At 41.7% G+C, this 13,174-nt stretch overlaps 1 protein-coding gene across 1 annotated transcript in view; it reads right to left on the reverse strand.

Moving 5' to 3' along the window:
* Positions 1-8,904: 8,904 nt before the first annotated feature.
* LOC132390721 (SH2 domain-containing protein 1A-like) overlaps positions 8,905-13,174 on the reverse strand; it is an 87,260-nt gene continuing 82,990 nt past the window's right edge. Inside the window, exon 4 of the mRNA XM_059963275.1 lies at positions 8,905-9,306. Coding sequence (XP_059819258.1) covers positions 9,263-9,306 — 44 coding nt within the window. The 3' untranslated portion in view covers positions 8,905-9,262. The remainder of the gene's footprint in view (positions 9,307-13,174) is intronic.

Raw genomic sequence — 13,174 nt, forward strand, 5'->3', positions numbered from 1 at the left:
ATTGATTAAGTATTTTGCATCAGTCTTCACTGTGGAAGACACTAGCAGTATGTGGGAGTTCCAGGAGTCAGTGGTCATGAAGTGTGTAAAGTTCCCATTACTAGGGAGAAGATTCTTCGGAAACAGAAAAGTATGAATATAGATAAGTCAACTAGACCAGAGTGTATATACACCAGGGTTCTGAAAGAGGAAGCTGAAGAGATTGTGGAGGCATTAGTAATGATCTTTCAAGAATCACTAGAATCCAGAATGATTCTGGATGACTAACATGTTGTAAATGTCACTCCACTCCTCAAGAAGGGAGAGAGGTAGAAGAAAGGAAACTATAGGCCAGTTAGTATGACCTCAGCGGTTGGGAAAATGTTGGCATAGTTTCCTCAAGGGAAAATCTTGCCTGACAAATCTGTTAGAATTCTTTGGAGGAATAACAAACAGGATAGACAAAGGAGAATCAGTTGATGTTGTGTACTTGAAATTTCAGAAGGCTTTTGACAAGATGCTACTGTTATGGATTCAGCAACAACAAATATATAACTGGGGCAGGTTTTTTAATAACAAATAAAATATTTATTAAACACTGAAAAAAAACCCAAAAGTAAACAAAACTAACGTAACCGGAAGTCAGCTGCTCTGCGGCAGTTTGAAGAATTCTTAAAGCGATAGTGCGAAAAGAGTTCTTAGAAGTAGTAATGCAAAAGTCCAAAGTTTTACCAAGTCTGTTAACAAGAGTCTGTCCTTTATAACTTAAATTCTCTTTCATGGTGTTAATGTTGATTCCTGTAGAAGGATTTTTTTTTCCCCGGAGAATTTACAAAGCAAACAATGAAAAGGCTTAAAGCTACTGACCTTTCCTTGGCGAAATTTTACCCGATCCTCTATTCTTCTGGCAGAACAGGAGTCATCAGGGCAAATGAATTTCTTCTGAATGAAGATTAAACAAAGTCGAGCCTGCTTTACCCGTCAAAATCGACTTGCCCCGATTCTTCGAGGTCTCCGAATGTCAATGAGTTTTACTCGCCACGGCTGAACTGGCAGTATTAATGGCGAAACTGCCGGCAATAACCTTTTAAAACTTAAGGCAGAAAATAAAACTCCATTTTTAAATGAAACTGCATCATAATATCAGAATACGCAGCAGCATGGCGTCTCCAGTGAAGTCACCCACCGACTGCCCTGCGTCACAGAAAAGGGTCCTCCTTTTATACCCTTTTGAAAAAACCTATCACATGACCTCTCACTGGTGGGAAAATGATGTCACTCCACCATCACAAGACCATTACCTCATCTCCAGCAGCTCAACACCACGGTCATGTGACAAGTACATGATATCCACGAGTACGTAACACTACATACAAGTACCTATAAAAAGTATTCAACTCCTTGCAAGTTTTCATGTTTTATTGTTTTACAACAATGAATCACAGTGGATTTAATTTGGCTTTTTGACACTGATCAACAGAAAACCTCGTATCAAAGTGAAAACAGATCTCTACAAAGTGATCTAAATTAGTTACAGATATAAAACACAAAATAATTGTTTGCATAAGCATTCACTCCCTTTAATATGACACACCAAATCTTCACTGGTGCAACCAATTTGTTTTAGAAATCATATAGTTAGTTAAAGTGTCCTAGCTATTTCAGCAGTCAAGGTGTTTCAATTGATTGTAGAAAAAATACACCTGTGTCTGAAAGGTCCAAATGCTGGTGAGTCAGTATCCTGTCAGAAGCTACACCATGAAAACAGAAGAACACTCCAAGCAACTCTCCGAAGAGGTTATTGAAAAGCACAGGTCAGAAGATGGCTACAAGAAAATATCCGAGTCACTGAATATCCCTTAGAGTACAGTTAAGTCAATCATCAAGAAATAGAAAGAATATGGCACAGCTTTAAATCTGCATAGAGCAGGCTGTCTTCAAACGCTGAGTGACTATGCAAGAAAGGGTCTAATAAGAAGGACCACCAGGAGATCTATGATAACTCTGGAGGAGTTACAAGCTTCAGCAGCTGAGATTAACAGACTGCACATACAGAAGCTGTTGGCTGGGTGCTTCACCAGTAACAGCTTTATAGGAGAATGGCAAAGTGAAAGCCATTGTTGTGAACAACTCACAATAAATCTCAGCTGGAATTTACCAGAAGGCATGTGGGAGACTCTGAAGTCGGATGGAAGAAGGTTCCATGGTCTGATGAAACCAAAATTAAACTTTTTGGCCATCAGATTAAATGCTGTGTTTGGCGTAAGCCAAAACACCACACATCATCAAAAAGACACCATCTCTACCTACCGTGAAGCATGGTGGTGGCTGCATCAGTTGAGGGGATGCTTCACTGGAAGGCTTGTGAAGGTAGAGGGAAAAGTAAATGCAGCAAAATACAGGGAAATCTAGGAGGAAAACCTGGTGCAGTCTGCAAGAGAGCTGCAACTTGGGAGAAGATTTGTTTTCCAGCAAAACAATGACCCCAAGCTCGAAGCCAAAGGTACACAGGAATGTTATGAAAACAACAAGGTTAACGTTCTGGAGTGGCCAAGTCAGAGTCTCGACCTCAATCTAATTGAGAATTTGTGGCGGGACTCGAAAAGGGCTGTTCACTCACAATCTCCATTCAGTCTGACAGAGCTTGAACAGTTTTTCAAAGAAGAATGGGGAAAAGTTGGAGTGCCCAGGTGTGCAAAGCTGATACAGACCTATCCACACAGACTCAAGGCTGTAATTGCTGCCAATGGCACACCTACTAAATACTGACTTGAAAGGGGTGAATGCTTACACAATCAATTATTTTGTGTTTAATAATTCCAATAAATTTAGACTAATTTGTATTCACTTTGACATGAAAGAGTCTTTTCTGTTGATCAGTCAAAAAAGCCAAATTAAATCCACTGGGCTTCAATGTTGCAAAACAATAAAACATAAAGACTTCCCAGGGGGGTGAATACTTTTTATAGGCACTGTATGAGGCATGCTTAACAAGCTATGAACCCATGGTATTTGAGGCAAGATTCTAGCATGGATAAAGTGGTGGCTGATTGGCAGGAGGCAAAGAGTGGAAATAAAGGGAGCCTTTTCTGGTTGGCTGCTGGTGACTAGTGGTGTTCCATAGGGCTCTGTGTTGGAACCGATTCTTTTTTATTATTTGTCAGTATCTGGATGGTGAAATTGATAACTTTGTTGTAAAGTTTGCAGATGATATGCAGATAGGTGGAGGGGCAGGTAGTTTTGAGGAAGTTGAGAGGCTACAGAAAGACAGGCAGATGAGGAGAATGGGCAAAGTGGCAGATGGAACACAGTGTTGGGAAGTGTATGGTCATACACTTTGGTAGGACCCAAGTGCAGGACACAGGCACAGAGACTTGACATGGAGACGGACTTGGACCAGACTTGGACACGGAGACAGAATTGGACTAGACTTGGACTCGGAGCCTGGACTTGGACTCGATTTGGAGCCTGGAACTGGACTTGACTGGAGCACAGAGCCTAGACTGGGACTCGGAGCCTTTGCTTGGACTGGGACTCAGCAAAACAAAACAACAGACCACTCTTATCCTCGCTTGGAGCAACAGCAAATGGCTGGCAACACTCAGCTGGACACGAGGCTCTTGACTCAACCCAGGAACAGCAGATGACAGGCTCTCGACTCGACACATTCTCGGCAGCTTGGAACAAGCATAGCTGCACTGCTGAGGTGACAAACCAGCAGCAAGTAGATGAAAGCTGGAGGTCTCATGCTGCCGGTTCGAATGAGGATCAGGTGCCCTAAACAAGGAACCCAGTGGAACACGGGGAAAGGAAATTAACTGAAATGAGGAGTCAATGGACCGGACCATGACAGGGCCTGTATTCACTAGAATTCAGAAAAATGAAGGGTGATCTAGTAGAAACCTATCAAATGGTGAAAGGTCTTGATAGACTGGATGTGGAGAGGATGTTTCCGATGGTGGGAATGCCTAAGCTCAAAGGGCACAACCTCAGAATGGGACATCCTTTTAGAAGGAGGAATTTCTTTAGCCAGTGAGTGGTGAATCTGTGGAATTCATTACCACAGGCAGCTGCAGGCATGATTTTATGCATATTTAAGGCAGAGGTTGATAGATTCTTGATTGGTCAGGGCATGAAGGGGTACAGATGGAAAGCAGGAGATTGGGGCTGAAAGGAGAAATTAATCAGCCATGATGAAATGGGGGAGCAGACTCAGTGGGCCAAATGGCTTAATTCAACTCCTACATCTTATGGTCTTATGGTAACTCAAATAACCACACATTACAGCAGTGGTGTGCAGAACAGCATCTCTGAATGCACAACATGTCAAACCTTGAAATGGTTGGGTTACAGCACCTCCTGTACATAATGAAATGGCCACTGAATGTATGCTTTCTTCTTCTTCCTGGTCAAACTCTGAGCCTCCCTTAAAATGCATTATCAACATTGCTGATCGATAGAGCTGAAACAAATATATGAAGAACAAAAAAGACCTAACAAGCAAAAGAGATTGATTTCCCTTTAACAGCAGTCGGGTACAAAAATTGAACCAGTAGGATTTAGAATTACAATTGTAGGAGGATACAGTGAGTGTCTACATTGATTCTGATACATCATTGGATGATATCCTTTCCATCAGAAATCCACAAAGCGGAGTTGACTATTCCAAAACATTCCCATAGGAAATAAGAGATAGTCAAAACAGCGGAGAGGATCATTGGGGTCTCCCTCCCCACTATTTGTGAGATTCACCAGGAGCTTTTGTATGCAAAGGGCTCAACGCATTATTGAAGATCCCTACCACCCATCCCACAATCTCTTTAACCCACTACCATCAAGAAGGGGGTACAGGAGCATCAGGACCAGGACCTAGACTGGGCAACAGCTTCTTTCCTCAGGCTGTGAGACTAATGAATACCCTACTACTACCAAAGTCTGGTCACTAGGACAATGAGCTGGTTACTGCTTTCTGTTTACCTTTTACCTGTCTTGTGCACTACATATATTAATTTGACTTATACTTCGTTAACATCTGTGTTAATATTTTGCTGTGCTGTGTGTGATATATGTTTTGTGGGTGCACCATGATCTGGGGAACGTTGTTTCATTTGATTGTACATATGTACAGTTATATAACAATAAACTTGAACTTGAAAACAATTTTCAAAGCAGCGCCGCGGGTAGTTCAGATCCAGTGATCCTGGTTCAATTAAGACCTGTGATGCTCTCTGCACTGAGTTTACAGGTTCGTCCCATGATTGTGTGGGTTTCCTCTAGGTGCCCTGGTTTCCTCCCAAATTCCGTAGACAAGGTACATTTATTCTCAAAGTACATATACATTATACAACCTTGAGATTTGTCTCCTAACAGGCAGCTACAAAACAAAAAAAAACATTAAAAGAAAACTGTCGAACACCCAGTGTGCAGAGGGGAAAAAACACAAATCAGGCAAACAATAAACACAAGCAAATAGCGTTCTGAACTGAAGTCTACAGATCCTTAGTTCTGCGCAGAGCCAAGCAGCGAGATGATTCTGCTGACCCTCACCTTAGGCCCTGACACCCCACTACTTCAGTCTGGTCCGGCATCTAGCTTGTCGAACAAACCTTGGGTTCAGTTGCTTCAGTGCACTCAACCTTTCCAATTCAGCCTGCCACTGAAATCAATCAGATCTCGGGTCTTCCTCGCTCTCAGCGAAGGGCCCATTGCCTCATCTTGCTTTTGCCACTTCGCATTGTCTTCAAGTTCAAAGGGAGGTTACAGACTATTGCTTTCGTTGGTTGTTTGCCAGAAAAATAGTGATTAACAAAGTACTTAGTTGCTTCCTTGTTTAGTGAGCCACCAGCCGGAAGTCACTGAGATTCACCAGCGCCAGCTTACACCAAAAGATGCTGATCATGCTGATAGAGCATGAGAAAACTGGTCACTGGGAAATAAAGTGGGTGAAGGGATTGATCTAAGATCTAGCAGAAACTTATTGGGGCAAATGGCCTCATTCTATGCCGTAAGAGAACATGAGATAAATGTTTGCTTCAAAACTCTGAAATTACAGGTTAAATGACTCACTGCCTGCTTATACTTTATCAAGAGATTACCTCTTTAGATATACGCTCAGTGGCCACTTTATTAGGTGCACTTGTACTCCTGCTTGTTCTTGTAAATATTGAATCAGCCAATCATCTGGCAGAGACTCAATGCATAAAAGCATGCTGACATGGCCAAGAGGTTCAGTTGTTGTTCAAATCAAACATCAGGATAGGGAAGAAATGTGATTTAAGTGACCTTGACTGGGAAATGATTGTTGGTGCCAGACAGGGAGGCTTGAGTATCGCAGAAGCTGCTGATCTCCTGGGATTTTCATGAACAACAGAGTTTACAGAGAATGGTGCGAGATACAAAATAACATCCAGTGCACGGCAGTTCTGTGGGCAAAAACACTTAGTTAATGAGAAAGTTGTAGGAGAATGGCCAGTCTGCTTTAAGCTAACAGGAAGGCAACATTAACTCAAATAATTACACATTACAACAGTGGTTTGCAGAAGAGCATCTCTGAATGCACAACATGTCAGACCTTGAAGTGGATGGGCTACAGCAAAAGAAGACCACGAACATACAGTCTTTGGCTACTTTATAGGAGATACCTGATAGAGTGACCACGAAGATTAAGTAGAGCAAGGGATTGATATTAGAACTAGCAGAAACACATTGGACCACCTTTGTCATAAGAGAATAGGAGATAAATGTCTGCTTCAAAGTTCTGAAATTGCAGGTTATATGACTCACTGCCTACTTGGACTTTATTAAGAGATGATTGCTTCAGAAATGCAGTATGACATGGTGTAGTTCTTACTGTTTGAGGCAAGATCACATTGTCAGCAATTGCATGCTTTCAAACTCTCCCAATTTTGTTAGTGGGTGATAAACTGCAATAATAAATGAATATTTCCCTGTACTTGTGTCCAGTGGAGGAATATGAATCTCAAAGCAATAATCTCTGCATTTCACAATCATTCGTTGTCCAAGACACATTTACAGAATTTCCTGAGTGATAATCTACTGCCTAAGTCCATAGTCCAAGTGTTAAACATAAGGAAGTCTGAAAGCTAAGCACTAGGCCTAAATAGATCATCATCCCTGCTTAATCTATTAGGATACTGAAAAAGCATGCACACAATCAAATCAGTGCTGATTAAATCAACATGAGAGAACAAGTGGGCATGTGAAAGTATTTTGGTCCAAAGTTTATTGTGTTTTCTAATGTGATAAACCATGAAAGGTTTGGCCAGCAAATTGCAGCACATCACATTAACCATAATTGATTCATTTACCACTGGGTGAACTTCTCTTTTCCTTTTGAATAAAGTTAGCAAGCCTCGTCTCAAACTAATCAAACTCAGTTCCTTTAACGTGCAGTGAGCTAAAGGACTTCTTTATCACAAATGTTAAGAGCATTGTCTGCTGCCTCTTCCCTTCACCCCAGGCCATTAGGCTGACATTTTACTGTTGTTCCTCCCACTTCCCCAACACCTGTCCTGAACTCATTCAGCACCCCTTTTCCAGGAGATTCTCCCATTCACTCAATATTATTCTCACTACATACCTTTCACTTGACTTCATTGCTGTCCAAAGCTCAAAGTTCAAAGTAAACTTATTATCAAAGTATATATATGTCACTGTATGCAGCTCTGAGATTCATTTTTTGAAGGCATACTCAATAAATCCAATAACCACAATGTAAAACTGCACCAACAGGGTTGACAATCAATGTGTAAAAGGCAACAAACTGTGCAAATACAAAAAGACAGAAAATAAGTAATAATAATAATAAGCAATACATATTAAGAACAAGAGAAAAGAGTCCTTGAAAGTGAGTCCATAGTTTGTAGAAACAGTTCAGTGATGGGGCCAGTGAAGTTGAGTGAAGTTATCCCCTCTGGTTCAGGAGCCTGATGGTTGAGGGGTAATAACTGTTCCTGAACCTGGTGGTGTGAGTCCTGAGGCTCCTGTACCCTCCTGATTGTAGCAGCGAGAAGAGAGTATGACCTGGATAGTGGGGGTCTCTAAAATGGATGCTGTTTTCCTACTACAGTGCTCTGAGTATTTATGCTCAATGGTGGGGAGGGCGTTACCCATAAGGGACTGGGCTAGTATCCACTACTTTTTGTAGGATTCTCCCCTGAGTTAACTGAAGTTGCTGTGTAACATCATTGTTAAATATTATTGTAGAACACTGTCCATTTTCCCTTAAAAAACAATGACTAGTTTGTACCATGTGCAGATCTTCCATGCATATGTCAAGGCTGAGGTGAGTAAATAAAGTCACAATCTTGTCTCCATTTTGCTGAGTAGCAGTGTGGATTTCTGATCACTAAATTGCCGAACTTTAAAGTGACTTCCACAGACAGTGTTCCACTCTCCTTCAAAATTATCATCATCACTGTTTGATTTGAAAATCCCCTCTGCCCTTGCAATTACCCCTTCTGTTCAGGTCAACAGCCGAAGCCCTGGGAGTTCACTGGGGTAGTTGGAGGCATGGTGTTTGCAAGTCGGTGAGGCTGGAGGCCTAGAGGTGGCCTATCACTGAGCTGGAGGACTGTCTGCATGTGTGAGTGGATGGGTAGGGAGGATGTGAAGGTGCGATTACATTTTTGTAATGTGTGAATATTGAGGCAGGAATGGACTTCCTTTGTTTTAGACACATTATTTGTTATTTTGATAAGGGTCACTTTAGTAGTGTGGTGGGTCCAAAACCTGGTTGATGAGGATCAGACACAGAGTTCCACAAAATATTTGACTACAAATATTTAAGCCTTATTTAAGTTATGATTACCCCAATAAAAAACAATAAAATTCAATACTTTATTAAAATCTTACACAAAGACAAAATTTTTATTCCAGATACTATCTGAAAAATAGAACATGCAGTATAGTTTTGACTATTCAGTGCAGCCAGAACCAGCCGGACCTCCTGAACCAATTGGACGGCTCTTTGAAAAAGCCAATACAGCACATTAGGCCAAATGATCTCCTTCTAAGAAGCATCTATTTGAGAATAGAACAGGCAAGAAGAGACTTCAGTAAATAATTTTACATTAGTGAATTCTACAACTTGAAAAGATGAACATATCTTATTTACAGAAAATTGATGTTCACATTTTTAGACATGTAGAACATTTAAACAAATAACTAAGGTGGAAATACAGCATTGAACAGAATACTATATTTTCATCCAAGATAATCCTCCATCATGCTCTGGGGACTCTTCGGTTATACTCTGGCTGTATCACACGCCAAGCATTTCCATGTACTTCCGTTCTTCCTGAAAATCTACAAGAAAAGGAAAGTATTAAAATAACATAATGCAAGGGTTTAATGATTTTAACATGACTTTTTTTGATTGATGGGGAGAAAGTGTTTCCACTAGTAGAAATCAGTAACCTGAGAACTTAGGTTTAAGTTAATTGCCGAAATAAAAACCAGAGCTGAGATACAGTATGGAGATTTTTTATTTGTTATATAACAGTGAGAGTCATAGAGCACAACTGCACAGAAACAGGCCCTTTGGCCCATTCAGTCCATGCTGAAATATTATTCTGCCTTGTGCCATCGATCCACACCTGGACTGTAGCCCTCCATATACTTATCCAAAGTTCACTTGTGTTGCAGTCAAACATGAATCCACCACTTCTTCTGACAGCTTGATCCACATGCACTCCACCCTCCAAGTGAAGAAGCTCCCCTTCAGGTTCTTCTTATATATTTCACCATTCAGCCTTAAGCCATGACCTGTAGTAGTAGTCTCACCCAAACTCAGTGGGAAAATATCTGCTTGCATTTACCCTATCTATACCCCTCATAATTTTGTATACAGTGTTGGTGCGTGGCCAACTGGTTAAGGCGTTCGTCTAGTTTTCTGAAGGAGCTAGTTTGAGCTGAGGCTTGCATGTTGTGTCCATGAGCAAGGCACTTAACCACACATCGCTCTGCGATGATACCAGTGCCAAGCTGTATGAGTCCTAATGCCCTTCCCTTGGACAACATTGGTGCGTGAAGAGGGGAGACTTGAAGCTTGGGCAACTGCCGGTCTTCCATTAAAAAAAACCTTGCCCAGGCTTGCGCCCTGGAAACTTTACAAAGTGCAAATCCATGGTCTATCAAGACTAATGGAGGCCTACACAGACAATTCTGTATAGCTCTATCAAATCTCCTATGGCTCAGGGAATAAACTTTTTAACTCAGGTCCTCAAGTTCCAGTAACATCGTTGTACGTTTTTTCTGTATCCCTTCAATCTTATTTACATTTTTCCTGAAGGTTGGAGACCAGGATTCCACACATTACTCTAAGTGTGGCCTCACCAACATTTTATATAACTTCAACATAACATGCCAGCTCTTACACTCAATGATCTGATGTATGAAGGCTAATGTGCCAAAAGCTCTCTTGTTTGGAATTGTCTTAGGAACTGGACCTTCAATTGAAAAGGGGAAAGATGCAGACCTCTGGGGAAAGAGCTGGAGCATGGGGTAAATTGTATCACACTCTTAAGGTGAAAAGCCAAGTGGGCTTTTAGTGCACTAGAGAAGATCACAACCACGAGTCTACTATTCACACTTCTGAATTTAAAAGCCATTCCTCAGAATCAGGCCTGAAACTTGTTAACCTTGCAGCAGCAGTACAATGCAATATGTGATAATATGGAGAAAAAAAACCTGTGAGTCACTGTGTATAAATTAAATTAGCGCAAAAACAAGTAAAAAATAGTAGGTAGTGCTCTTGGATACAATGTCCAATCAGAAATTGGATGGCAGAGGGATAGAAGCTGTTCCTGAATCATTGAGTATGTGCCTTCAGGCTTCTGTACCTCTTTCCTGAAGGTAACAATCAGAAAAGGGCTTGTCCTGGGCACTGGGGGTTTACACTGTAGCAATCCTGAGATCACAACCCTCGAGGTCCCATTCTTTAACAGCACCTAATTCCCTGAACTCACTTTGCAGGACTTCATTATCCCTCCTACCCCATGTCATCGGTCCTGATGTGGACCACGGCCTCTGGCTGCTCGCCCTTCCACTTTAGAACGCGGTTTTCACGATCCGAGATGTCCCTGACCCTACCGCCTGTGAGGCAACAAAACATCTGGCAATCTCATTCTGATCCGCAGAACCTCCTTTCTGTTCCCCTAACCAATGAATCCTCTATCCCTACTGCTTGCCTCTCCACCCCCCTCCTTTCTGAGCCACAGAGCCAGACTCAGTACCATAAACTTGACCACTCTGGCTTTCCTCTGCTAGGTCATCTCCTCAACAGTATCCAAAGAGGTATACCTGTTGTTGAGGGGAACAGCAACAAGGGTACTCTGCACTGGCTGCCCATCCCCTTTCCTCCTCCTGATGGTCACTCAGTTACCCGTGTCCTGCACCTTGGATGTAACTGCCTCCCTATAAATCCTTTCTATCACCCCCTCAGCCTCCCGAATGATCCAGAGTTCATCCAGTTCCAGCTCCAACTTCTTAATACAGTCTGTGAGAAGCTGCGGCTGGATGCACTTCTTGCAGCTGTAGTGGTCAGGGACACTGGAGGTCTCCTTGCCTTCCCACATCCTACAAGATGAGCATTCCGGTATCCTGTCTGGCACCCCCATTGCTCTAAGTGTGCAGAAAGAAAGAAAGAAAGAAAGAAAGAAAGAAAGAAAGAAAGAAAGAAAGAAAGAAAGAAAGAAAGAAAGAAAGAAAGAAAGAAAGAAAGAAAGAAAGAAAGAAAGAAAGAATAAATAATGAAAAAAAATCTACATATGGCCTCCGGCTCTCCCCACAGAAGACTCGCCACAGCCTCAACTCCCCATTCCAACACTGGCCCACTCACACAATGGCCGCTCCCACAATGGCTTCTGCACTTAAACTAAATTATTTTTATTGGGCCTTCCAGGTACCTAATTATGCACAATTGAATGTCTCCACAGAAACTGTGGTGTGCAAATTGTATTGACTATCCATGCGCATTTCTTTTAAACTTCTTACATGTTAGGTATGTGTCTGCAGGCTCCTGTATCTCCTCCTTGAATGTAGCAATGAGTAGAGGACATGTCCTGGGTGATGGGCATCCTTAATGGTGGATGCTGCCTTTTGAAGATGTCCTTGACATTGGGGAAGCTAGCACCCATGATGGAGATGGCTGAGTCTGCAACCCTGTGCAGCTTTTTCCTATCCTGTGTAGTGGCCCATCCATACCAAACAGTGTTGCAACCACCCAGAATGCTCTGCATGGTACATGTGTAGAAATTTACAAGAGTCATTCGTGACCTACCAAGTCTCCTCAAACTCCTAATGAAATATATTGGGTCCAAGCTAGATTTTCAGAGATGTTGACGCCCAAAGTTTTCCACTGCTGATCCCTCGATGAGGACTGATGTGTGTTTCCTCAAATTCCCCTTCCTGAAGTCCACAATCAGTTCCTTAGAATTACTGACATTGAATGCAATGTTGTTCTTGTAATACCACTCAACCAGCCAATCAATCTCACTCCTGTCCTTTGAATGTTTTTACAAATGGCAAATACATTTCAGAGCTAGCTGTACAGGAAGCAAGGTGTGAAGACAGAGAAGGTTCAGTTAATGATAAACTCAGCAAATTCTTTAAGTTTTATTTCTTCCTTTGCTGGGTTTTATTTCCTAGAATGAAATTGAAATAAGAGCTTTGTTCAGGAAAGTTTAACGCTAATGCACTTAAGATGAAAATCACACCCATTGCCTTTGACTGGGAATCTAACGAAGTGTCCAGTGTACACACACGAAATGCTGGAGGAAATTATCAGGCCAGGCAACATCTGTGGAAGAGAGTAAACAGTCAACAATTCAGGCCGAGACTCTTGTCCAATGAAGTTAATTTGCTGCTTTGAGAGTGAGAATTGTTGAAAAACCACCTAAAGAACAGAAAGATTCATTAAAGACCAATTCAGTAAGACCAAAGAATTGATTGTGGACTTCAGAAAGAGTAAAACGAGGGAAAATACACCAGTCTTCATTGAGGTATCAGAAGTGGAAAGGGTGAGCAATTTCAAGTTCCTGAGTGCAAACATCTCTGAGGATCTATCCTAAGCCCAACGTATTGATACAGTTACAAAAAAGGCACAACAGTGGCTATATATCATTTGGAGTTTGAGGAGATTTGGTATGTCACAAAAGACATTCTCAAATTTCTG

This window comes from Hypanus sabinus, chromosome 3, assembly GCF_030144855.1.
Source record: "Hypanus sabinus isolate sHypSab1 chromosome 3, sHypSab1.hap1, whole genome shotgun sequence".
NCBI lineage: Eukaryota > Metazoa > Chordata > Chondrichthyes > Myliobatiformes > Dasyatidae > Hypanus > Hypanus sabinus.